The sequence below is a fragment of the Chelon labrosus genome (genome assembly GCF_963514085.1).
Source record: "Chelon labrosus genome assembly, chromosome: 9".
Classification (NCBI taxonomy): Eukaryota; Metazoa; Chordata; class Actinopteri; order Mugiliformes; family Mugilidae; genus Chelon; species Chelon labrosus.
The window spans coordinates 1,371,842-1,398,654 of record NC_140359.1 but is presented as its reverse complement, the minus strand read 5'-3'; the positions used below and the strand labels follow the sequence as shown (position 1 = coordinate 1,398,654).

Below are 26,813 nucleotides of genomic sequence, written 5' to 3'. Positions count from 1 at the left end.
CCGTACTACGCAGACTCTGGCTCAAAACTCACAAGATGGTGGCGCCCGTATTCCCAGGAAAATAGCTTCAGTTTGGCCAATGCAAGGGAGTGGGAGTGCATTGTACATATTTGTATGCAGTGTATGGTTTGAACTTTGAGACTGATTTCTTTTGAAGTATATGAAACTAGGGATGCAATGAAATGAAAATTCTTGGCCGAAACCGAAAATGGTAAACCCCAAGGCCGAAACACGAAACACCGAAAGAAATTATTATGACAATTATTAGTACCATTGCATTTATGGCTATGACTGTTTGTTAACCTCACTAAAATCAAGGCATTGCAACTGCATAAATTAATAGTAATGTTTCAAAGAATAAATCAATTACAAAATTATGAAAATATTTATTTAGCACATTCCAACAATGCACAGTATAAAATAAAATTCAAAATAAAATGTTTAACTTGACTCCACTCTTGTGTACATTAATAATAATGGAGCAGAAGATTTTGCAGCTGGAAATCAGCATCGATCCACTGTGCGGTTAGACTGAGCATATTTGTTTTTATTTTTATAAAAAAAATAATGGGTGCACTGCACCTTTAGAAAAATAGCACTGTCCCTTTAAGAAACAGGTAGTCTTAATTGAAGCTGTGCATGGTGTGGATGTGTGCCGCTGAACGGGCATGTCACAATAAAAAGTGAAAAAACAAAACAAAAAGATGAACGTTTGTCTTGCTGTTTGTTTTGGAAGTGCAGCAGATAAATGATTAGACTATTTATTTTTTTTCCAATGGCGCGCGATCTACCCGCACTGCCTTCGCGATCTACCGGTCGATCGTGATCGTCATAATGGCACCAGCACCATCACTGGGAAACGTCCTTGCTTGGATGTTTGGATTTCAGGTGATAAATTACACCCGACTTAGCAGATGCACGCCGTTTGAAATTTCAGCATCACACATTTTGCAAATCTCTATCAGTGGGTCTTTACATATTTATAATATGTCTGTGAAGGTTCTCAGTCATCCAGGTCATGGTATATCCAACAAAGGTTCAAAAAAGGCAACTGGACTTGTAAAGTTTTTTTTTTAACCTTTGTTGGATATATTTATAATACTTTATATATTGAAATACATCCACACGGCAGACATGCCCGTGCTGGCTGTGGTTGTTGCTTGCGTCATCACAATATCCTGTTTCGGCCATGTTGTTTCGGCAATAAGTCAAAAACCGAATATTCGACCACCGAAAATTTTCGGCTGAAAATGGCCCAAAAGTGCATTTTTTTTGGTTTTCGGCCGTAAACGCTCCGTGGCCGAATATTCGGTGCATCCCTATATGAAACTATGTCTTCTCCAAATCCTAATACAGGAATGACATACAGTTATGTGATGAAGCTGCTGCCCAGTGGTTTAACATTGCTTGAAGTCTGTTCCTTCTTTCTGGTGCTTCTATTTTTATATACTTTACACCAAATAAAACTTTTGGTAATCGGCGAAATAAAAAGTTAACTCTATTACCAACACTAGACTCCCTCCCTCCCTTCTTCATGTTTTTATATTCATCTTCTTTAAAAACTGTCTAACTGCTTTTCCCTCCTTTCGTCCCATTTAAATAAATAATAAATTAGTGGGTAAATAATAAATATTTATCGTATGATCATCTACTGAGGGTTTCTGTTCTGAATGCACATTATAAATATCTTTATTCATGGGTCACTCTTGTATGTGTGTGCTTGCAACATGTCAGTTGCATAAACCCATTATTAATTCTACAATCCAAGTTCCCTTCTTTTTGTATTCTTTCTGACATCATCTGTTCACATTCATTGTCTGTTTTCTCTCTATATTTGTGAAATGTCTCTTTTCCAAACACCATTATATCAATAGGAAACATATTTTTTCATATAGCTGCTTCCCTAGTCTTTGGCTGCATACTGCATGTTATTAAAGCTGTGGTAGAGCGTGGTAATATTTTTGACCATTAAAACAAAATAGTTTGCCTTTCCAGAAGCCCCGAGGCCAGTAATTCCCATGAATGTTTTTTATATCTGAAGCTTCATCCAGTATTAAAGCAGATCCAGAACAAAATGGTGGCAGTTCATAATTAGAGCACATTTACAAAGGGCAATTTTTGGTGTGGTTTAGAATAAATATAAAAAAATCATCTTCTAAAACAAAAGCACCACAATTCAGTCATTGTTGTTTCCTTTTGTCAACCCATGTGCGTTTGTGCGTGTGTGTGGCTTACTCACCCCAGCTGGTCTGTCAGGTTCCACAGTACATTGGGTGTTGGAATTAGTGGCGAACCGTCATATAAAACCACAGAGGCTCCCACTGCCAGAGCAGACACCAGCCAGTTCCACATCATCCAGCCAGTCTAACGGCGTACACACAAGCACAGTGGTCAGTTTATATGGCATTAACACTCCTTCATCTTCAACATGTATCAAGTACTTCAGATTGTGATTCACAGTTTCTTATTTTGACTGCTTTGGCACCATCCTACTTTTACACAAACAATGTCAATATTGGTTCTACTGCATGAAAACTGACAGCAGCGTTAATGCTGCAGGGGCTAACAATACCAACTATTGGTGTCACATTCAGTCAGTGAACTGATAACTTGATAACAGAAGATGACAAATCAGTCAGTTTAATTTAGTTTTAGCCAAAATGTCATCTATTTGTTGGTTTTCTATTCTCATACGTGGGTACTGTGCTGCAGAATATTGCTTACTAACTAAAAATTGTTATTCCGAGCAAAGCGGGACTTCCTTGCATCTGTGTGAAGAAGGATTGATATTGCAGTGCCATAATGAGCCCAACACAGGTCAGAGCTTTGAAGAACTACTGGAAGACCAAGGAAGAATGGGAGTGCTGACTGTCCAGGACTTTCCTTACATCACAAGAAGCTAAAGGATAATTGCCAGATTGTGCTGGGATGTCTTGTGGAGTCCAGACCAGTCTTAGTATTTAGTATCACACATGAAAAATTGTGTTATTCCTGTGAATTATCATCACTAGTGGTGTATGGACAAGAAAATAAGTAGTGGAAAGCTCTTAAAAAAATGTCTTAACCTCTAGCTCAAAAATCAAACATGCCCTTTTACTGCAGATGTGTGAGAAAGCAGAGAGAGAGGTAAGTTCTCCAGATTGGCTACATTTGGGGACCATTTGTATGCTCAGCCTCCCCAATACCAAGGGCGCTAGGGTTCTATTAAAGATGACTTTCAAATGTTGATGTGTCATGTTTTAGGTTGCAGACCCACCGTAGTGTAGTAAATGATGACATCACTGGAGGTCATATTGCCGTGGAGAATGTGTTCTTTCAAATGCTGGATGAGGGTGCCCTAAAGAGACAAGGAGTGAGCAAAACTGTTACTGTGCCATTTTTATATTTAATCATGACTTGTACATGTACTGACTGTAGTGTATCAGTGCCCTGTCTATATAGTTTAGTTAATTTATTATGTTAATTTGAAAGAACCAAAGACAGACACACTTGCAATTTATGTTGAAATATACTGTGTATTCACTCAATTCTTCCAAAGCTGCACAGAAAATGCTTCAGATCAATGCTTCTGCGGAGCATACAGAGCACTTCTTTCACAAAAAGGGCAACTTGTGTTAAGGGTGACTTCTCCCACTGTCTCCAACACGTCACAGTTTCAAAGAAGACTGGGTTATTATTGCTGGTGGAGGGTATGAACTATGAGTGTATGTTGCTGTGTTTCAGTTCTGAGCCTACTTTCCTTTTCATATAAAGAGGTTTCCATGTACAGTATGTGTGTACACGTGTGTGCATACAGTCTTTGGCAGGACTCAGCTGCCACATCCATCCTTTAGTGCGTGCCATCTTGCTACTGACAGCATGTTAACAGCGCCGTAACAAAGCTGGAGACACAACAGTACCAGGGCTAATTGGCTGAGCCAGAGACGACTGCCAGCGTCACAATGCAAAATGTTTTTACCGATGCATTACTGTCCAATTATTGGTGGCATGGGGAGAAGGAGGGGGCACAAAGGAAAGAAAGGAGCTGGGAACAGAGCGAGAGGCAGAAAAAGAAACAGGAGCTAGTGAAAAAAGAAAGCAAAAAATAAAAGAAAATGAAAAAAAGTAGAAAACCAACATGAAAGAAGGGAGAGAGAGCAAAAATTAAGACAGTAACAGAAAAAGAGAGTAAGGAAAAAATAAGTGCCAGAAAGGGGAATGGAGGGACAACAACTACTTTGTAAAAATGCTTTTGTTTGACTGGGTTAAACCCAATCTGAGCGACGTGCGTGTCAGCTTTCAAAGTGCAGTGGCTCTTTTGAAATCACACATTCTTTTGACACTCTCCCTCCGTCACAGGTGGTGTGGAGCAGGAAAATGTCATTCATGCATCCTCTTGAGAGCAAATAACCTTCCTGGTGTCAGCTGACGGAGGTCTGCTGCCATCTTGAGGTGGAAAGTATATTAGAAACACAACGGACACATCTGTAGATTTTTTTTTAAACTACAGCAGCCGTGACTGTTATACAAAAAATTATGTGAGTAGGCTGGTAAGCGACTAACAATGTGGTATGATTTGATGCAGTCACCTTCAAACAAGAATAAATAGAAGAATGACAGAATGTAAATATCAGAGGTGGTTACATAAAAGCATAAACGAGGACTTCCTTAATAGTCCACAAAATATTCATGTTTACTGTGCCAGATGTGTGTAGTCAAGATCTGTGTGAAAGGAATGACTAGGTCTTTTCGACAACTGTAATACTATGTAAAGAGGACCTTACCTTTCCCTCGCCACTAAAATGTTGGGTCACATTGTCAGCCACATCTCATAATCTTCCATTTTGTGATAAAACTGAAAGCTCTTGTTTCCAAGGGAAATTTTTTACCTTTAGTCATTAGCATGAGAAATGCTTTTCAAATGTTGACAAGATGGAAATCTAGTTATCCATAATTCCATGAGCACTGCACAAACTCCAGAAACTGTTGGATGCAATGCAATGCAAATTATGGTCTAATCTTTTTTCTTGAAATCATTAGTCTGGCCATTTCAAGAACATAACCTCCTTGACACGTTATGTGCATTTCTTAACAAATGGTGTGCACTGAGATTAAAATTGTACATATGGGTCAGCCCAGGAGACCTCAGCAAACAGATGTGACCAGTGTGTGTTTATTCCTCTTTGAGAGACAGCTGTGTCTAACCCATGTGAGACAGCAACAAAGCATTAGCTATAAAAAGAGACAATTATGTCATTCAAGCACAAACGAGAGCACGTGGGCCAATTTGTGAAACAATTTGTTGAGGCATTCTTGGTTTAATTCTATAAAACAGCCAGTAATGTAAGGGATACATGGTGTTTGTGCCAGCTCAACCAGCGATGAACACAATGAAGGTGATTCATAGCTTTTCATTTGGAAACCATAGTGATTCTTACCCCAGCAGAGTGGACCATACACTTAGGAGCACCTGTGGTTCCAGACGAGTACATAATGAAAAGAGGATGACTGAATGGAAGCTGCTCAAACTCCAGCTGAGGGAACTGGTCGCCCTCACCACGCCCAGATGCCAAGAAATCGTCTATGAATACACTGTGGATATTTTAAAAGAGAGAGAGAGAGAAATATTGACACAAAATATGGAGGAGAATATTCATTCATTCATTCATCTTCTGTAACCGCTTGTCCTGTGAAGGGTCGCGGGGGGTGCTGGAGCCTATCCCAGCTGTCATCGGGCAAGAGGAGGGGTACACCCTGGACAGGTGTATCTCAGGGCTAACACAGAGAGACAGACAACCATTCACACTCACATTCACACCTACGGCCAATTTAGAATCACCAATTAACCTAACCAGCATGTCTTTGGACAGTGGGAGGAAGCTGGAGTACCTGGAGAGAACCCACGCAGACACAGGGAGAACATGCAAACTCCACACAGAAAGGCCCAGTCGGCCCATGGATTCGAACCTTCTTGCTGTGTGGCATCAGTGCCAGCCACCACGCCACTGTGCAGCCGGAGGAGAATATATTTCCCTGATTTTTTTGTTTTGTTTTCTTAAAAACATTTTCTCACTTTAAACATCACTTATAATTGGATTTAAAGACACACACCTGTTGGGGATCTTGGAGAGGTCAGTCTCATGTTTAGAGCGAGCATAGGGAATTACAACTACTTTCTTCAAGTCAGGTAGACCTAGAAGAGAGAAAGAGAGACAGAGAGATGCTTTTGTGTTCTAAGAAAACATCCACTTCTATGGGTATTCCTATGGTAGCATGCAAGTTACTTCATTATGTCGCATAAATGTTTAACAATGAACACTAGTCTACTAATTAGAGAGAAAGGAAACTCATTCTAGGTCTTAATTGATAAAGAGACCAAAACATATCAAACAGTTGTTGGGACATGTTACGTGTGTCTACGTGAATAGTCTGGCCACAAGACCAAGCTTTACCATCGTTCAGATAAAGGGCAAAAAGTCATTGTCATTTCCTAGACTAAAACCAGAATCAGAAAAAGAAAAGAGCAAAGAGTAAAACAAAAATACTCCAAAAGTAAATGTGGTCACACACCTTTTACAACGCTGGTCAGCTTTTCCATGTGGTCATGTGTTTTGCCATTATAAACTACTGCAGTGACAGAGAAGATCAGTTTGGGCTGGATCTGGGAAAACCTGTCAAGAACACCCTGAGAGAAAAAGAGAGAGAGACAGTTAAAATTTCACACCTTCAAATGTGAAGAAATATCCCAGAAAATGAAGGAAATACACGATTTTAATTCATGTCTAAGTGAAGAAAACGTGGGAGAAACTGACAAAAAGGGGAAAAAAAATTAGAAAAAAAAACTGAGTAGATAGTACAGGTACAGCAGAACGAAAGGTACTGCTCACATCAGGATAGTAATTGCAGTTCTCTGATGTACCAGAAGGGGCAGTAGCAGATCAGAAACAAAAAAAAACAGAAAACGAGGAGACAAGAGGCCACAAGGGAAGGAGCTGCTGTAGAATGAAGTCGTTTTCCTGGTAAAAATTGATTTAAAAAAATAAATACATAATAAAATAAAATAAATCGCCCAATGCAACTCATTGCAATGATCACATTGCACACTTTACTCCTGCTGATAGCTCCTTTAGTCTCCATAAAAAAAATCTCCAAAAATAGAGAAAATAAAGAGAGGAGGAAAATAAACTTCTGTGATTCTCAACTTACTCCTGCACAAAGGAGTATAAATGAAAGAAAAATAAAGTACGGTCCTTACATTCACTCCGAAGTCGACAGACGTGGAGCTCCAAATAGCTCCGATGCTGGCTGCTGCTAGCATGGCCTCCACTGCATGGATCCCATTGGGCAGGTAGCCTAGAGAGAAAGAGAAACAGTGAAGACAGAAGAAGAGAAGACTACATTTTAATGCAAAATCTACACGTTTATTACAAACCACTATGGATTAGGGTTGCAACTAACAATTCTTTTTTGAACTGATTATTTTTCCAATAAATCTGTCAAAGTAGTTGAGTAGCCCTTTGGTCACTGATAGCGTTGACGAGTCGTCACAGCCCTGCTATAGATTATTGAGTAGTAACAAGTACACAAAATGATGAGTACTGCCTAGCATCTGTTGGGTTTTCATCCATTTAAGATATACAGTGGGGAAAATAAGTATTTGATACACCGCAGATTTTGCAAGTTTCCCCCCTTATAAAGAATGGAGAGGTCTGTAATTTTCATTATAGGTACACTTCAACTGTGAGAGACAGAATCTAAAATAAAAATCCAGAAAATCACATTGTATGATTTTTAAATAATTAATTTGTATTTTATTGCATGAAATAAGTATTTGATCACCTACCAACCAGTAAGGATTCTGGCTCTCACAGACCTGTTGGGTAGTCTTTAAGAAGCCCTCCTATCCTCCACTCGTTACCTGTATTAATTGCACCAGTTTGAACTCGTTATCTGTATAAAAGACACCTGTCCACACACATAATTGATCACACTCCAGCCGCTCCACTATGGCCAAGACCATAGAGCTGTCTAAGGACACCAGAGACAAAACTGTAGGCCTGCACAAGGCTGGGATAGGCTACAGGACAATAGGCAAGCAGCTTGGTGAGAAGCTGTTGGTGCAATTATTAGAAAATGGAAGGGACTCAAGATGACTGTCAGTCTCCCTCGGACTGGGGCTCCATGCAAGATCTCGCCTCGTGGAGTGTCAATGATCATGAGAAAGGTAAGGGATCAGGCCAGAACTACAAAGGAGGACCTGGTCTATGACCTGAAGAGAGCTGGGACCACAGTCTCAATGGTTACCATTATAAACACACTACGCTGCCATGGATTAAAATCCTGCAGCACATGCAAGGTCCTCCTGCTCAAGCCAGCACATGTCCAGGCCCGTCTGAAGTTTGCCAATGGCCATCTGGATGATCCAGAGGAGGCATGGGAGAAGGTCATGTGGTCAGATGAGACCAAAAGTGAACTTTTTGGTATAAACTCTACTCGCCGTGTTTGGAGGAAAAAGAAGGATGAGTACAATCCTAAGAACACCATCCCAACTGTGAAGCATGGGGGTAGAAACATAATGCTTTGAGGGTAGTTTTCTGCAAAAGGACCAGGACGAGTGCACCGTATTGAGGAGAGGATGGATGGGGCCATGTATTGCGAGATTTTGGGCAACAACCTCCTTCCCTCAGTAAGAGCATTGAAGATGGGTCGTGGCTGGGTCTTCCAGCATGACAATGACCTGAAACACACAGCCATGGCAACTAATGAGTGGCTCCGTAAGAAGCATTTCAAGGTCCTGGAGCGGCCTAGTCAGTCTCTAGACTTAAACCCAATAGAAAATCTTTGGAGGGAGATGAAACTCTGTGTTGCCCAGCTACAGCCTCAAAACCTGAAAGATCTGGAGGAGATCTGTATGGAGGAGTGGGCCAAAATCCCTGCTGCAGTGTGTGCAAACCTGGTCAAGAAGTATAGGAAACGTTTGATCTCTGTAATTGGATCTGTACTAAATATTAAGTTCTGTTTTTCTAGTGTGTCAAATACTTATTTCATGCAATATAATGCAAATTAATTATTTAAAAATCATACAATGTGATTTTCTGGATTTTTATTTTAGATTCTGTCTGTCACAGTTGAAGTGTACCTATGATGAAAATTACAGACCTCTCCATTCTTTATAAGGGGGGAAACTTGCAAAATCTGCGGTGTATCAAATACTTATTTTCCCCACCGTAACAGCAGTAATATCAAAGCAGCGCTGGACCTGTTATGTAGTCACTGTCTTCCAACTGCACAACTCACAGAAAATAGTGGAAAAAGTCAAAGAAAGGAGAAGAGATGAGAAAACGGCAAAGATAGCGAAAACAATCTGGATAAAAAGAAAGAAAAGGGATGCAGTAAAAGAGGAAGGGAAGTGTTGAACGTCGATGTAGGCTATGAAAATATTTCATTCTTAACAAGCAGAGCTGAGATCATAAGCGCTGGTGTGCAGTGATGTATTCTTCAATCAATATACAGAAGAAACTGTGCCCAAGGGCATTAGAAGTCTTTTCTCCGGACAGACATAGACAATCGGAGATGGAGTCAGAAACAGAGGGAGAGGTATTGACACTGCAGGTGAAAAATGAAGAATAATGAGTAGGGATGTGTAAAATACAAGTTCATGCCGTTTATTGAATTCATGTCAGGCCAGTACAATTAAAGGCAATTTTCACCTCATTGCAATACTGTATTGCCACATCAGTAACTAAACTACAATAACTAAAATATATAAATACATCAAGTAATAAGACCATTAACTGACCTGGTACCACACGGGAGCTCTAATGCTACCTTCAAACTTGATAACGTGTCACTAATCTAACATAATAAAACAATAACACAGCCGGTAGTCCCAGCCAAGCAAGACAAGCTGACTTATCTACTGGCGAATGAGTTGTCACTTCCTATGAATCATGACTAATGAGACTGTGTTGGTTGCTATGCTGGGCTGGATGACATCTTGCTTTGACAGATCACCACCCTGCTACGCTGGCTCCACAGGCACTCTCATAAATATTATCTCCTTACACTGGACCAGGACAGATGACGTCATGGATCATTATCCACAACAACTTGTTTGATTGCCTCAGTGGCTATTATGAACCTTGCTATGGTATATATAAAGCAACACACTGCCCAATCTGCCCAATCTGCCCTGCCTGCTTATTCATGCAGACTACTATAAAACCTTTAGGTCTACTCGCTTGCTTGGCAACCAGTGTTCGGAAAGCAAGCTGTCCTTCAGGGTCTCAATGAGTTGTGATACGGAACAAAAAACTGTAAAGTGAATCCTTCTCTTAATGTACCCTGAAGGAAGGTTGTTGACCAGTCAAGAATTATGCGATTATATCAGGCTGTTTAAAGGGACAGAACATTTGTAAATTAGTATTTGTTCAAAAGCTGAAAAAGAGAAACGTGTCCTGTTCATCCTGTCCTGTTGCTCACCAAAACACTTTGACAAAAAAATTTAATTCTATTAATACTAAGTAAGAAAATAATGATCTGAATGAAAGTTACTTTTATGCTCTGTTCTGACCATAACTGTGTTTTTTCTGGCTAGCGCCGCCACGTTTGAAATGCAGAGTGTGTGAACAGTATCTAATTGTTCACCCACTTGGTAAAGAAATAAGGAGTAAGGAAGTGTGCGCTGCACAAAAAAACATGTCCTGCTGGAAAACAGGTTCCTTCTGCGTAAATACACAAGCGGCACCTGAAATTCCAGGGTTGTTTCCGGCAACTCACCTGGTGGAGCAGGTGCCACATAAACTGAGGCTGCAGCGCTGGCAACAGTGGTGCAAGTTAAATTTTTAATGTGTTGTTTGTTCCTTACAAATTGCTTCACATTGTGATACTGCTTAATTTTACTTACTTCCTATATATGTATTAGGTAGCCACAAAAGACTATGGCTGGCCTGGGTGTTGACAACAAGATATATAGGCTAGGAATATGATTTTTCCCAGCTGAGTAGATATAGGCTACTTAAAGATGACCATGGAAAAGAGCAATGAAACTAAAAAGCTGAATGAATACATGCATGTGTGTGTGTGGCCATTTGGCTTATGTTCTGCCATAAAGCATAGCTGCCTTCATCAGCTAAGTGCTTATACAGTATATCTCCTGGATATATAGATTCTGACAAGACAGTTTAGCTACAACCTGGGGGCAAGGACATCTCTAACACACACACAGATTTGTGTTCAGATAAGGGAGCTATGGGAGAAAAGTAATGAGGAGAAGGGAGGAAGGAGGCATGAAGTAACTATCTCTGTATGTCTTGTCCCTCTTCTCTAGCTTCCCTTCGCCTCCCTCTTTCTTTTCTCATCTTTCTAATGAGATTCCCACAGAGCTTAAGTCATTTAGCTAATGGATTTCCCTATCGCAATATCTATCTCTCCTTGGAGTACACACACACACACACACAAATACTCTCACACTCCCTGGACATTCCTTAACGGCGCCCCTAACATTGCTGCATCTGAATAAAAGCTGTTTGAAAGGGCCTGAGAGTTCAGCTTCCCTTTTCCCCTGCAGAACCTTATTCATTATCACATGGTGATATCACCAAGCGACTACTGATTTATGAAGGGTGACAAAAAATCATAGCAGCTGTTGAAAGGGCAGAGGATATTTTCATGTACCACAAGTATGTATCTGTATAGGTATCATAGCATTTTCTGTAACCACCAAACTACTGTGCCTCTTATTTTTATACAGAAAAAAACAGAAAACTATATATCAGCCCCACAAACTGAAGTTGTCTCAAAGAATGAAAGGACATCAGAGATGCTAAGATTTGACAAACCCAGTGTGAGGAAAATCTCCTGACGATGACAAAGTATAAACCAGTCAATATACCGTACATGTAGCTAGTAGGGGTGTAACGGTATTTGTATTCGTCCCGTGGTTTCACGGTACGGGCGTCTCGGTACAGGCATCTCGGTTCGGTGCATGCAAACACGTCTGAGCAAATACGTCTGAGTGAGTAGCCTATTAAAAAAAAAAGAAAAAGTCGAGTCCTCACTTCAATCCAGGTGGTGGTAATGAGCCTAAAAGCTGCCAGCAAACGTCATTAGCCTTTTTAGTTTCAAAAAAATGAAAAAAGCTAGTCTTATACATTTGTGAGTTTTTGTTGTTTTTTTACCGTTGTACCAAACCCATACCGAATCGTGACCCCCACACCGAGGTACATACCGAACTGTGACTTTTGTGTACCGTTACACCCCTAGTAGCTAGTAGGTTTAGTAGCCTAACCTTTGAGACACTGTACGAAACCAAAAGACTGACTTCTAAAACTTCCTGGTGACAAATTGCTTCAAGTTTAACTCTTTTTAATTATGCAGTCAGTTTTATGTAAGTAGCCGTAAGACAAACCGCACTGTTAAACTAATTTCGTTCTCGAAAATGACAAAACTGAAGTAAGAAGTCTGGATTTATGCTCATGCAAAATTTCATACCAAATTTATCACAAAGGACATTTCTGACACATGTAGAAGATGAGCATTGATTACACTCTTTACAACAGCTGATTAAATGATCAAAGTTTGCTATTCATAGCATGGTTGTGTATTGACAGATCAGAAAACCTCATCTGTCACCAATGCTAATTTAATCCTCATAAAGGTGAGCAGTGCTCATACCTCATAATGCAGTTCCACAGTCTGCAGCAGTGCAACAAGCAAGAAATGTGACAGAAATAAGCTCTTAAAAGTATGTGACACTTGTTTTTTAAAAAAAACAAAAATCACAAATTTGCTGGGGAAATGTATATCACATTAAAGCTGCTAAAGTTGCTGAAAAAGCACTGCTCAGTAGCAGGTAGTACTATTCAGTTCTCTGAAAAAAGTGTGAGAATCTGTATGAATGTTCTTTGCAGAGGGGCACTGAAGAAAAACATGCTGCCCTCAGCCTTTCCTGAGCTTTGAAAAAAATAAATGGTGGTATTCAGAAAAAGCTGCGACTTGTGCCAAAACCTCCTCACCAGTGAACACATAGAATGTAAACACAGAGCCACGACTGAAGAGCCAAAATCAGACTGCAACGGGTTTCAAACTAGAATGAATGCCTTGTAGCTGTATGCCAAACTCTGAGTATAGAATAATGGCCGGAGAAGTGTTTTTGCAGAATATTATGAGGTCAAGATGAGACTGATCTTTTGGATTTAAGATGTCCTCACTCATTATCTTATCCTACTCAACATTGAGTTATATTTAGTTACAACCAAAAACATGTTTTGTGAAGTGACAGTGAGCTTTAACCAACAAATTCTAAGCATTTGTGTCAGATGAATAGACTGTAGTAGCCTGGAAGCCAGCACGACTTCCCCTACCCACAACATTTTTGGTTAATGTGAAGTCGCTCTGTCAGGAGATGATTATGTTGGGCCAATCAAATAATTTGGGCAGGCTTTATGGTGAGATAGACAGAGGAGTAGCAGCAACGTAGTCATATACATCATCTTTTGAAATGGCATCACTTGCTGCCCAAGTACGGTTCCATTCACATCTGACCGAGTTCCTGTATTCCTGTCCCAGCTGTTTTACTGAGGATGCACTAGGAGGAAACTTTTGTGGATTTGTGACAGCCATGGAAAAGCATTTTGTGAGCACCAACAAGTAGTCCCAATTACAGAATGTTTACAACCAAATGGCTCCGATTGGTTCGAGGACTATCAAATTGCGGGCAGGAGGTAATATCTTTCAAATATAACTGTACACTTCTGTAGGTGGAGATCCATTAGAGACATCAGCTGGGCCCAAGATGATATTGGAGTACAGAGAATACAGAGCATTCTCTGTATTCTCTGTACTCTGAGCATACCGAGAATCTGAGATTGGATCTGGAGACGCATTTGGAGATGCTTTAGAAACACACCTAAAGCCGGCCACTTGTGATCAGTGTATGGCTCAGACCGGATCTTAATGCAACGTCTGAACAGGCCCTGAGATATTGAGTTATTTAGAATGAGACAGACAGATGCACACACACAGACACACAGAGAGACCCAAAAACATAGCGGTCATTGGTATAGAAGAATAATGAGGAATGATCAAAATAATAAGTGGTTTATGCTTCTGCGTTAAGTTGACGCAGAGGCTACGGCTACAATGCAGACACCTAGGCAGAGCCTTCGCAGAACCTAGCGCCGTAACTAACGTGCGCCTCCCCAGAAATGTAACTACACGCCACGGTGACACAGAGCACAAGAGCTGTGATTGGTCTGCTTGGTAGTAGCGTGTTTCGTCGAAAGTTTCAGTCACCATTGACGAAAGTGAAGCAGGCAGTAGAAACAAAAATTAACCCGGCTGGCAAAAAAGTCACAGCGCCGACTAGCGTGTTGGTGGCGTTGTTACAGAGCGAGCCAGACTGACAAGCACACAAGTGTAAATGACTCGCACCGGCGTTGGTTACGGCCGTAGGTTATGGCATCTAGGTCCCACAGAGGCATAAAGGCAAAAAAGATTATGCAAAAAAACAGGAAGAAGTGGAAACAAACAAGTCAAACGGAGAGCAATGGATTTATCTACCAATATGATCAGTAATCATCACTTGGCTGGTAAGTTTATATATAATACCAATGACAGTTCAACACTAACTCGTTTTTCTAGGAGAGCAGTAAGTGTTAAGACTCACCTACGACTCTGTCTCCGGTCTGGACGCCCATCTTCCTCATGGCTCCCGCAAACAATGCCACATCCCGCCTCAGTTCCCCGAACGTCACCTTCACAATCTCTTCATTCGCCTCCGCTGACAGACAGACGCGAAACAAAATGATGTGACACATACACGGAAACTGAGATAAAAATGTGTTCAATCTAACTAATTGTTCCAGAAATCGAAAAATGTTGCTTTTGATTATCCCTTCTTGGAATACAAAATGTGGATTTGTGGGTTGGATAAATGCCAGCGAAGTCTCTGAAATACACAAGAGAAATGAAAAAGAAAAAAGAAAGGGAACAAAGAATCATGAGAAAGAGAGAGATGTGGTTGAACAGTCTCCCTAAGTAATAGTTCACTGACATTCACAGAGGCTCCATGGCATTGTGACCAATGTTTCCTCATAATTACATTACAGCTCCTGAGGGACGTTGTGTATGTTCAAGAGCCCACTCTCCTTCCTCACACAGCGATAAAGAAGGACCTATCCATTAGCGTGTGACAGTCCTGAGAGGCAGAGCAGCAGTTAATCTAATAACCAAGTGACGTATGAAGCCTTACGCTTACTGCTAAATTGATCCTGTACTTAACTGAACCCTCGACAGGTTTTTTGTTTTCATTTGCTCCTGCCCAACTGTGCAAAGTATTTGCAAAATTTAGGTACAAAATAAAAAAGGAACAAAATACAATCTGACAGGAAGAAAAAGCCTAATCCTTATACAGTCAAAATGTGATTGGACAGCCATGGATGTTAAAATTCACCACAGGGAGAAGCATAAGATTACACAAAAGTAGAGGCCAAAGCAAATACATAAAAGCATGATTAGAGCTTGCAAATGTGTGTTTAAGAGGGAGAATAAAACGGAAAATGAATGCTGTGTTGTGTGATTCTGAAAATCAATGGGCCTTTTGCATGAACAGTGTTGTATTTTTCTCATAGAGGTTCTTGCTCGAAGCAAAAAGATGAAAATAGCTTTAGTTTTTACCCACCTGAGTAAGTTGGACTTCCGTGCCAGACACTACAAGGCCCAATAAACCCAAGAAATTGTGGTTTTAAGCCACATGTCAATTTTAAATCACAAGTAGCCCTATAGGAATACATAAAACCTGGAGCCGGGATTGAATCGCCACCCTCGCGGTCAGCATCACCCCTCTACCAGCGCATATGCATCTATGCTATTGTCAAAACATTAAAAGTAATAACTGTGCACGCCCAAACACAAGAAGTTTTGGCAGGAAGATGCGGATAGTGGGAAAGGTGGTGTAGCAATTCAAATGAATTATTATATGTGTCTTATTTTGGCTGTAGTTGTGCTAACATGACTGAATTAGCAAATGTCTTCAGTTAGCTTCCTTGAATCCTTCATGTACTATATACGAATATCAATAAATGAAACAACAATGTTCTCTAAGAGACCTCACGCTTCTGGTCTGATAATATTATGGCTAACGTTAAGGTTATTTTCTCACTTTACTGCAACTTGCATGATGTGAGTGTTAACATTGTTGTTCCAGGATTAGGGAAGTGATCCTTGTTGGAGATTAATGAAGAAAAAAAAAACACTCTGTGTATAGCACTGTTGGACATAATGATGTATATTACATACAGCAGCTTTTATCAGCACCATTGTGTAATATACTCACTTGCAGCGTAGAGAGCCACTTTGTCCTGGTCTGCGTGTTTGAGTACGTTCTCAGCGTAGTTGAGCCGAGCTCCTTTAAACCACTCTGGGACATCCGAGATCCGTTTCGATACATCCACCACCTGGTACACATCCACAAAGCACACACCCAATGCATACAGTGAAGTGACACACAAAAAAAAAAAAAAAAAAAAAAAAAGGCTATCGTTGTTGCTTTTGGAGAATCTGTTTTCCTTCGCTTTTCACAAAACACTATTATTTGCACATTTAACAAATTTTCATTTAACTAACAGATATATGTGTTTGACTTGTTAACTGTCTCACTCTCCTGTACCTCGGGTCTGGTTGGACAAATATTAGAAAGGATTGCGTAAGGACATGTAGCCATCAAGCAAAGTATAATATGTAATCCATGTGTGCAGAAGGAGTGTGTCAACATATCTCAATGTCAGACACCGTTTATAATTTCACCTCAGGTTATCCTGGTCAGACAGCAAATTACCTAACACTAACACAAATCAAGATGATTTAATATCCTGCTTTTCTCCAACTAGACGTAGCCTTAACGTAGCCTTAATGGACAAAACTGATCAGAAATGTCATGGTAAGGCTTGCACTGTTTGAATTTTAGAAAGAGTGGGAAATGATGACACACCATGAGCAAAACGAGGTGTTCACATTTTAGCAGCAGAATAATATTTTTCAGTAGCCATAATCACAGTTATCACAGTTATTCACTACTCATTACTTCAATAAATTCTTGTCTGTAAATTGGTATAATTGCAGAAGAGAAGTTGGAAGGAAATGTTTGAATTGCTTAACATGGGAGTCAACTGTGCCAAAAATAGATGTTTTACCTATGTAACATTATCCACTGTCATTTGCATCAGGCTGGAACAAACCATTTCAGAAATGTGATGAGAAGAGTAACAATATACTACTTTTGAGAAATGTGAAGGCAGATGAAAAGGGCCACCATAAAAACAAGAAAGCGTTCACTAGTAAACTGCTGTCATTGACTGATGAATACAGGTTGTACTCACCTCTTCATACGGTTTGGAGCTGACCACCCCACAGAAACGCCACACTTGTGCCCAGAACTCCTGGTAGTTGTCCAGGGACCACTGGTACAGATCATTGTAGGTGACTTAGAGGACAGAGAGTCAGTGATTACTGGACGATACAAAGATTTACTTGAAACATTGGTGCACCAGAAGCCAGTAAAAGTCCAACAATACTCGTTTTGTTCACCACTTACACTCACATGCCAGATGATTAGCTACACAAGTAAAAAGTCCTGCTTTAAATCCTAGGTATAGTATTCTCTGTTTCCAGAGACAGAGAGCTGTTGATTCAACATTTTGGAGGCTGTGGTTTGTGGTGCTACTGAACTGTATTGAGTTGAGCCAACACTTGTTTCTATTATTTTGACAAATCCGTTTTAGTCAGTGGGCTAGGGTGAAGAACAGAAACACTTTCAACATCACCACAAACTACATCTTCCAAAATGATCATGCAGTTGAATTACCACCTTCCTGATGCTGTTACAACATGACCGATCTGGCAAAACATTATAACAGGAGTGCAATGTTCTGCTGGGAAACCTTTGGACATGGTATTCATGTGGATGTTACTTAGACATGTAGCACCCAACTAGACCAGACCAGACACCCCCACCCCATAGTAATGACACTCCTTGATGGCAGCAGCCATCCCCAGCAGGATGCAGCCTGACACAGACACACACACAAAAACACTTTAGGAACAACTCAAAAAACATGAAGAACAGCACAAGGTGTTGACCTGGCCTCCAAATTCACTAGATCCCAAACTGATCAAGTATCTGTGGGATGACCTGGAACAAGTCATACAACAACCCATAGGACCCAAATACCCCCACAGGACACACTCAGAAGGCCCATGTCCATTCTTTGATGAGTCACAACTGATTAGGAAGGTGGTCATTATGTTATGCCTGATTGGTGTAAATGCACATTAGAAGCGTCATGAAGGAGGATTTAGTGCAGGACTGTTATATTAGAATGTATTTGTTTTCAGTAGTTTATTTAATTAACTTGAAGCTGACTGGATCATTTAATGATTAATACCTTAAATCACAAGTCAATCTCAATTTGAGTCAGTCAGTGGGTAGCCTAATGTTTTTCCTGGTTACTCAGGTAAACAATGATCTCCAATCTGAAATTAAAGCAGAAGTTCCTAATCTTTTTGAATTGTGGCACTTGCAGTGCTTTCTCATGATCTGTCTATGAAGTCTTGTTAGTTAAAAGAGAAAGAGTACTCTTCTCTTTTCTAATAGTTTCAATGTAAGTTTCTCTGGGGGCCCAAAGGTGTAATTTCAAAATATAAATGTCTGAAAAATAAACATATTTTTGAAAGGTAATGCTGCATTTGATCCCTTTCCTTCCTAACTTTTAAACTAACTTTATAATGCAATGTTTAACTATTGAATCCTTTTACATACACACGCATTTGGCTGTCTACGTTCCTTTCTCATATATCTTCCTTATTGCATAACTCTCTGTTCATTCGGGTTTTCCAGCATTCCTCACGAATCCTGATGGTTTGAACAGACACACTATCAACAAGACAATAAAAGCAGGCGGATCTCTTTCATCGCCGGGCAGCTCTGCAGGCAAAACTGGCAATAATCCAAACATGACAGCAGAGATGAGGTGTTGTAAACAAGTCATGATCATTGAAAGAGGAGCGATGAAGAGGATGCAGGCCGTTCTCTCTAATATCCCCATAACTGCAGAGGTGTTTATGCTGATTCACTGTCTAGTACTAAACCGTCTTTAAAATAATAGCAAAAAAAATAGAAAACAGGGGAAAAGACACTGCACTTCTATTTTCTGTTCAATAAAATCCGGGTTGGATTCTCGCACACACCTACTCCCTCTTTCTGTCTGGCTCCTTGTCTCCCTTCCTCCCTCCCTCCGTTCTACTCACGCAGATTAAGTCCGTAGTCTCCGTTGACCTGTATCCTAAACTTGTCCATGTGTGTGTTCCTCTTGGAGTCCGGGTACCACAACACCTTGCTCTCCATATCCATAATCTTCTCGCTCTTCCCTTCCGTGTCTTTGGACATCTTTGTTTCGTCCTCTATTCGTCTGCTAAAAAAAAAAATGTTAGCACGAGTGCCGAGCGCCACTTAAGAGCGACCTGATCCCGAGGCGAGAGCTGGTGTTAAATGAGATCAGCAGCTAGCTGTTTGAATGGCTAGAGACTTTAGGTGCGCGACAGTTAGCAAGGCTCTCTGTCAAAGACAAGCGTGGGGCTGTCAAGGAAAACTGTCAGGCCACGCCCCTGCGTCATGACGTTTAAAAAAGAGTTGGATTCAAGAACAAACCGTGTTCAATACTGTTACACAGAATATGAGCAAGACAAGCGCATAACTACATTTTATAATAGTTTTAGAGAGATGTAATAACAGCATGCAGCCTCCGTTTCCTTAAAATATTAAATTACTTGATATGATTGACTGAACGATACAATTTCTGCTACTGCCCAAAATAATAGCTGTATTTTATAGCTATCTTTTTTCCCCAATTGATTTTTAAGTCCTGCTGTTTCATTAAAGATATACCCAACACTTAAAAGTAAATTGTGGACATTTTTAATTTTTCAAAAGAAAAGAAAAAGAAAAACTGTTTCGTTTGGTAGCCTTCTGGTTATTATTCTGGAAAATGCATTTAATTGTCTGTCGTGGACCATATGTCAACCATTTGTTGTTTGCAGTCGCCTTTCTTACCCATATCGTCTGTTTTCTGTCACATGACCAGTACAGTTTCTATTCTTCCAATCTATGATCCGATGTTATTAATCAAAACTTGCTCCACCTTTGCAAGCTTACAAAGTGGGGACTGTTAATGAACGCCCCCCCCTCCCCCCCCCATCGGACAAGTGGTCTCAGAAAATGAAATGGCTCTACAGTAGAATCAAGTTGCACCCCGTAGACATCTTGAACGCCTCCCTCACGTGAACATGCATTGGAACTGTATGGTCGATTCTCTTGCGCACGAGGGAAGCTTGCTTGCCAAAATGAAGGATTTTGATTGGTTCTCGGGACTCTGGTTCCACATCAGCCGACAGATCGGTCTATGCAGGGGGCGTGTCGTCGCCGATGAACCGGCGCCCCGTTTGCTCAATGGAATACTGGCTTTAGGCGCTTCAGAGGTGGCACGTTAGCCAACTAGAAAGCAGAAACCAAGGAGCGTTTTAGGGGTGTGACCAATCAGTGAGAGGAAAGAACAAACCTCCTCTTTGGCTGGTGGTGTCATCCCACCGTTAGTTGAGTCGACTTTGCATTACTGTTCAAATTTGATGTTGTTTCACAATACAGTTTTTACCATGTTGTAATGCTCTTGTAAATGAAATACACTTCTTTACTGACTGTAGGTCAGTCGAGATATACAATCTCAAGGATCATCAAAGTATTCACTCACCCATCCAAATAACTTAATTCAGATGTTCCAATCACTTCCATGGCCACAGTGTATAAAATCAAGCACCTAGGCATGCAGACTGTTTCTACAAACATTTGTGAAAGAATGGGTCACTCTCAGGAGCTCAGTGAATTCCAGCATGGTACTGTGATAGGATGCCACCTGTGCAACAAGTCCATTCGTGAAATTTCCTGGCTACCAAATATTCCACAGTAAAATGCAAAGCATCGGATGCAAGTGTAAAGCATCCCGCCACTGGACTCTAGAGCAGTGGAGATGCGTTCTTTGGAGTGACGAATCATGCTTCTCCATCTGGCAATCTGATGGACGAGAATCTGGGTTTGGCGATTGCCAGGAGAAAGGTACTTGTCTGACTGCATTGTGTCAAGTGTGAAATTTGGTGGAGGAGGGATTATGGTGTGGGGTTGTTTTTCAGGAGCTGGGCTTGGCCCCTTAGTTCCAGTGAAAGGAACTCTGAAAGCTTCAGCATACCAAGAGATTTTGGACAATTCCACTCTCCCAGCTTTGTGGGAACAGTTTGGGGATAAACACACTCCTAAACCTTTGATATTGCTTATTTGTATTTTTTTTTTTCAGTGTAGCGGGAGGGTGCTGCATTTAAGTACTGAGATTGAGAGTGCGTATGATGACTGGCGCAAACGTCGTCACCATGGTGATAGCCTGGTGTTGTCAGCGAACATGGTGGAGGCTCCATGAAAGAAGGCGAAATACTACCATTTCCATCCAGAATGGGAGGAGGAATTTCTTTTTATCTTGGTAAAAGACAAGTGTGTGGTATGTTGTGCCAGCAGTCACAGGCACTGTCTAAGCAAGGGAATTTGGAGTGGCACCACAACACTAACCACCAGAAATTCAAAGACAGTTATCAACCAAAGAGTGCAATCCGCGCTAAGAAAGTTCAAGGGCTGAAAGTGGAGTTGAAGGCTCAGCCGTCCCTTTTCACAAAACCCGCTTCCCAAAATAAGGCTGCAACTGAAGTATCATTTCGTGTTAGCCACCTTTTGGCTAAACACAAGAAGCCTTTTACAGATGGGGATTTATTAAAGGAAACAATGGCCGTCACCGTAGAGACTGTTTGTGGCAACTTCAAAAACAAAGAGGACATAAAAGCCGCACTCCATGCTGTACCACTCTGTCCTGCAACAGTGACACGAAGGGTTGAGTAACTGTCAGAGGAGGTTGATCAACAGGTGTTGAAGGACTTGTCACTCTGAATATTTTTCACTACAGGTCGATGAATCGCTGGATGTAATGGACACAGCCAGCTTGCTGTATTTGTCGGAATGGCTTTCCAGGATTTTACAATAAAAGAGGACATCCTCACTCTTCTCCATTTAATGCAGAGAACGAGAGGTGAGGATATTTACAATGTGTTTAAAAGCTATGTCCGTGAAAATAACATCCCCATTCAAAAACTGGTGGCACTCACTACTAATGGAGCACCTGCAATGTGTGGTGTGTGTGCTGGTTTTATAGCACTGTGCCGTAATGATCCGGATTTTCCCAGCTTCATGAATTATCACTGTGTGATTCATCAGCAAGCCTTGGCTGGGAAAGTTGTGGACTTTTCTCATTTAATGACACTGGTGGTCAAAGTGGAAAACTCGATTCGAGCAAAAGCGCTTCAGCATCACTCATTCAAGGAGTTACTGGAGTTACTGGATGAGCTCGATTCCATGCTTCTCCATGCTGATGTCTGGTGGGTGAATTGTGGCAAAGTGTTGCAGCGATTTGTGGACTTGCTGCCTGAGATAAAGATGTTTCTGTTGACAAGGAACGAGGAGCATGAGGAACACCAAGGAGATGGTGGTGACTTATTCCAAGAAGCAGAGGGACCTGACTACAGCAGCCACCACCATCATCCATGGGAAGCCAGTGGAGCTGGTCGAGGAATTCAGATATCTGGGCACCATCTTTGATAACCTGCTGAAATTCTCCTCCAACAAAGAAGAGACTCTCAGAAGGTGCCAGCAACGTATTTACCTCTTGAAGAAACTCAGCGCCTTTGGACTCAGCAAAGACATTCTACAGACTTTTTTATTTCAGTTTTATTGAGAGCATCATCACCTTCTCAATAACCTGCTGGTTCCACTCCATCAGCCTCCACAACAGAAACCGATTGCAGAGCACTGTTTCGGTCTGCTCTAAGATCATTGCCCTGCCCATTGGGTGGCTGTGGCTCAGTAGGTAGAGCGGGTGTCCACGAACCAGAGGATTAGTGGTTCGATCCCCGGAATGTGCCACATGCCGAAGTGTCCTTGAGCAAGACACTTGCAAGACAGTTGCTCCCAGTGCGTGGCACTGGTGTGTGAATGTGTGTGTGCTTGTGTGAGCGAATGGGTAGATGTGTCTATGACTGTAAAGCGCTTTGAGTACCAATAGGTAGAAAAGCGCTATATAAAAGCAAGGCCATTTACCATAAGAACTCTTACTCACATTCATGACCAATAGACACTCATCTTAGCAATAATCGTCCCCAAAGCCATCCTCCTCCTCAACTCTCTCTCTTTTGTATCTTGTTCTATTTCTGTTTTTTGTTTTTTTGTTTTTTTTGTGCGGAACTTAATACAAATAACGGAAACAGTAGATAAATTCAAATAAAATGCTAATTTATGAAAAAATAAACAACAAAAAATGTCTGGGACATTGGATACGCTTTATTTCTGTCAGTACGCCACAAAATACTACTGTTTTTTTATTTCAACCAAGGAAATTATTGCTTTGAACAAGGAATATTAGAAATGCAATATTTCTAATTTTCCCATCTTGACTGTATCCGTGTTAAAGTGCAACAGCACACAAGTCTCACATTCAATCCACTTCTGATTATATGTAACAGTGCAAAACATTAATTTTTGCATTCAAAAGGGAAAAGAAAATACTGCAAAACAATAAAAACATTTGCATTTGTCGCGTTACTATCTCAACACACCTTGTCTGCGTTGGTGCAACAGCAGTTATGTTTTTTGGGACACAAGAGTCACATTTCTGGTGGATTGATTGAACTAGTATCGCTGGTTTCCTATTGCTGGTTATATTGGTTATATTGGTTTCCTGTTGCTGGTTTCCTGGATTGATTGAACTATTATTGCTGGTTTTGTAAAAGAAATGCTCTATTTATTTAGGGCTAGTCTTGATTGGATCTCAAAACTCTTGAGCAGAATACAAATTGGTATGATGTGCAATATGTTGAATCATCTCATCAGTGAAGAGCATTTTGAAGTACTGGAAGGGTGAGCGTACAGCTTCAGGGGGTTCAAATCTTGAATTTGGAACCTGGAACTCCTCATTGTCTTCATGCTTCCAGATTCTTCTTGTGCTTTTGTTTGGGCCTGGTGTGTAATTTGGGTCAGGGTTGTCATCTGGCTCCTCCAAGGGAACAGTTTTTAGGATGTGTTTCCCTTTCCTGCTCTTACAAGGTGGCGTAGAATATCTGCTTGTTGAGGGAGCCTCCTCTTCATCCAGGGATTCAAGGGAGCTGTCTTCAGTACCATCTGTTTGTTTGGGCTGATAACCAGGATCTTCTACTGGGTCATCATAACCACTCAGATAACCATCAGATTCTTTGCGATTTTCTGGTATTAGGGCCAGAAGAAGACTACGATTTAAAGACAAAGTGCCCTCTAGTGGACTTTTTTAGCATAACATACCTCAGCCAAGTGGTAGAGATGGCTCAACCAGGTTGAGTTAAGTTAGGCACTCCTCTCATTGAGATATATTGACCCAAAATGTGCTCAACCATATGGTCGAGTGGGCAGTTAAAGGGTTTTAAGCTGCTCACTTGTGCCTTAAATTGGCCCCCTGGGACAGATAAAGTTTTCTGAATCTAAATCTATCAGATAATGCGTGGCTACTGGACCTGGGGTTTCTGACAGACCTAACGGCAAAACTGAACTCACTCAACAACGAGCTCCAGAGAAAAGACCGGCATCTGTCCCACATGATAACCGCAGTGAATGCCAAGGCCAAACTCGGTGTCTGGACCACACATCTGAAGAAAGGGAGGCTGACACACTTTACCAACCTGGAGAAAATGTCACAGTCCATCAGAGACAATTATGAGCAGTACTGTGCACACCTGGACAAACTGGCAACAGAGTTCAGTCAACGTTTTGGTGAGTCAAAGTACAGGAGCCAGCTTACAGACAGACACCTCACAGACTGCCTCAGACTGGCTGTCTGTGCTAATGAGCTGGACTACAAGGCACTCACAGACAGCATTCAGTCACAGCCATGACACTGACTTGAGATGGCATTGTGATGGGACACAGAGCTGAACTGCACTTACATTAGTTACACTGATCGAGAATTTTGTCAGTGTTGTGTTGTAACTTCAGCTGATAAATACAACAGTTAATATTGGTAGTTCATCCAGTCTGCTCACTGCAAATATATTTTTTTCTTTTTTGTGTACGGTTAACAACAAATAATTGTTAACCGTACACAAGTTTATTATATGTTTTACGTTGTTAGGCTAAATAAAAAGCCTCAAGTTGTAAGTAAAGTCTCTTGGCAATCAAAAGTAAAAGAGTGAAAGAGAAGTTGGAGTGCAAAATTCATATCATGGTTTGACAAATATTTTATTGCAACCTCTGTAATCCATTTTTGTTTTTTTCAGGACTTTCTATGGCTCTGTGGTGGCTTCTGCCATCCTGTATGCAGTGGTCTGCTGCAGCTGTGGGAGTTCAGAGAGGGACAGGAATAGACTGAACAAGCTGGTCAGACAGGCCGGCTCTGTCCTGGACTGCTCTTTGACTCCATCAAGGAGGTGGGTGAGAGGAGGATGTTGATAGCCAATAAGCTGACATCAATCATGGACAACCCCTCTCACCCACTGCATCAGACTGTAGGGGACCTAAGCAACTCCTTCAGCAGCAGGTGAGCTTATCCCAGCTGTCATCGGGCAAGAGGTGGGGTACACCCTGGACAGGTTTCCAGTCTATCATAGGGCTAACACAGAGGGACAGACAACCACAACCACAGACAGTCGATCTGATCCATAGGCTGTATGATCTGACCTTAAAACAACGACAGTAGTTGTATTTCCCAACTGTCCCCTGAGTCTTATCTCCTTTATTGTATTCCATTATACGTTTATTTGTTTATTTATTGTTGTGTGATCCCCAAGAACAAATTGATTCTTTTCAGTTTCTTTCAGGCGTGTATATTTATTTTAAATATGGCTGACTAAGATTTTGCAAAAACATCACACTTATACAGAAATCAGACTCATTCACTTATACAGGCCTTTCATGAAAGACTCTAGTCTAGACCCTGAATACACCACCAACAATAAGCAAAATGTGTCCAGTAGATGGCAGACTCACACATGATATTGTGAACAATGCTAATCTTATCCTTATGATGTGAACAAATAGCATATTATTATGTATTATGTGTTAGTAACCTTTTTCAGTCTGATGACCAACAAGAAGTCTTTTTCTGAGAGCCTTGAAATTAACTTGTAATCCTAGAGGTTTACTTCTGCAACTCACAGATATGTTATATTTATATTTAAAACTAAATAAATAAATTAAATAAATAAATAACACAGTGTTTCTTTTTTTATTCGTTTGATAAGGTTTGCTAAGGTTCTCGTTGTCTGCTGTCAGGAATTGTGTGAAAATCTGCTGATGTTTTCAGTAATTTGTAGAAATTAAGAAAATTCTGAGGGGTGCAAATAACTTTAAGCTTCACTGTATGTTTTATTATATTTTATATCTCCTGCCGCCAAGCACCTTCTTTATCTCAAATTATGTTTTCTTTATTGTTTTAAGTTTTGTTTTTGTTTTTCTTTATATATTATAATGTGATAACTTGCACGTTATAACGTAATATAGATTGGTGAATAAGTTGGTCTTCGGACTTCCGGGATCAATTACTCAGACGACGATTGTTTCCTCTCGCGGTTCAGTGTTCAATGAGCTACAAACCAGTTTTCATCAAATCCAGACGGTTTCTGCCTGGGCATTAGTGCGACCCCGAAAAAAAAGCGGAGAGAAATATTTAATA

The 26,813-nt window shown here is 40.8% G+C and overlaps 1 protein-coding gene across 1 annotated transcript in view; it reads right to left on the bottom strand.

Moving 5' to 3' along the window:
• The window catches only part of aacs (acetoacetyl-CoA synthetase), a 39,755-nt gene extending 20,187 nt beyond the window's left edge, over nucleotides 1-19,568 (bottom strand). Inside the window, exons 1-10 of the mRNA XM_084550659.1 lie at nucleotides 19,285-19,568; nucleotides 17,358-17,461; nucleotides 16,316-16,436; nucleotides 14,648-14,761; nucleotides 7,235-7,332; nucleotides 6,550-6,664; nucleotides 6,091-6,172; nucleotides 5,418-5,571; nucleotides 3,257-3,337; nucleotides 2,240-2,364 (exon numbers count right to left, since the gene is read on the bottom strand). Coding sequence (XP_084406785.1) covers nucleotides 2,240-2,364; nucleotides 3,257-3,337; nucleotides 5,418-5,571; nucleotides 6,091-6,172; nucleotides 6,550-6,664; nucleotides 7,235-7,332; nucleotides 14,648-14,761; nucleotides 16,316-16,436; nucleotides 17,358-17,461; nucleotides 19,285-19,423 — 1,133 coding nt within the window. The 5' untranslated portion in view covers nucleotides 19,424-19,568. The remainder of the gene's footprint in view (nucleotides 1-2,239; nucleotides 2,365-3,256; nucleotides 3,338-5,417; nucleotides 5,572-6,090; nucleotides 6,173-6,549; nucleotides 6,665-7,234; nucleotides 7,333-14,647; nucleotides 14,762-16,315; nucleotides 16,437-17,357; nucleotides 17,462-19,284) is intronic.
• Nucleotides 19,569-26,813: the final 7,245 nt, after the last annotated feature.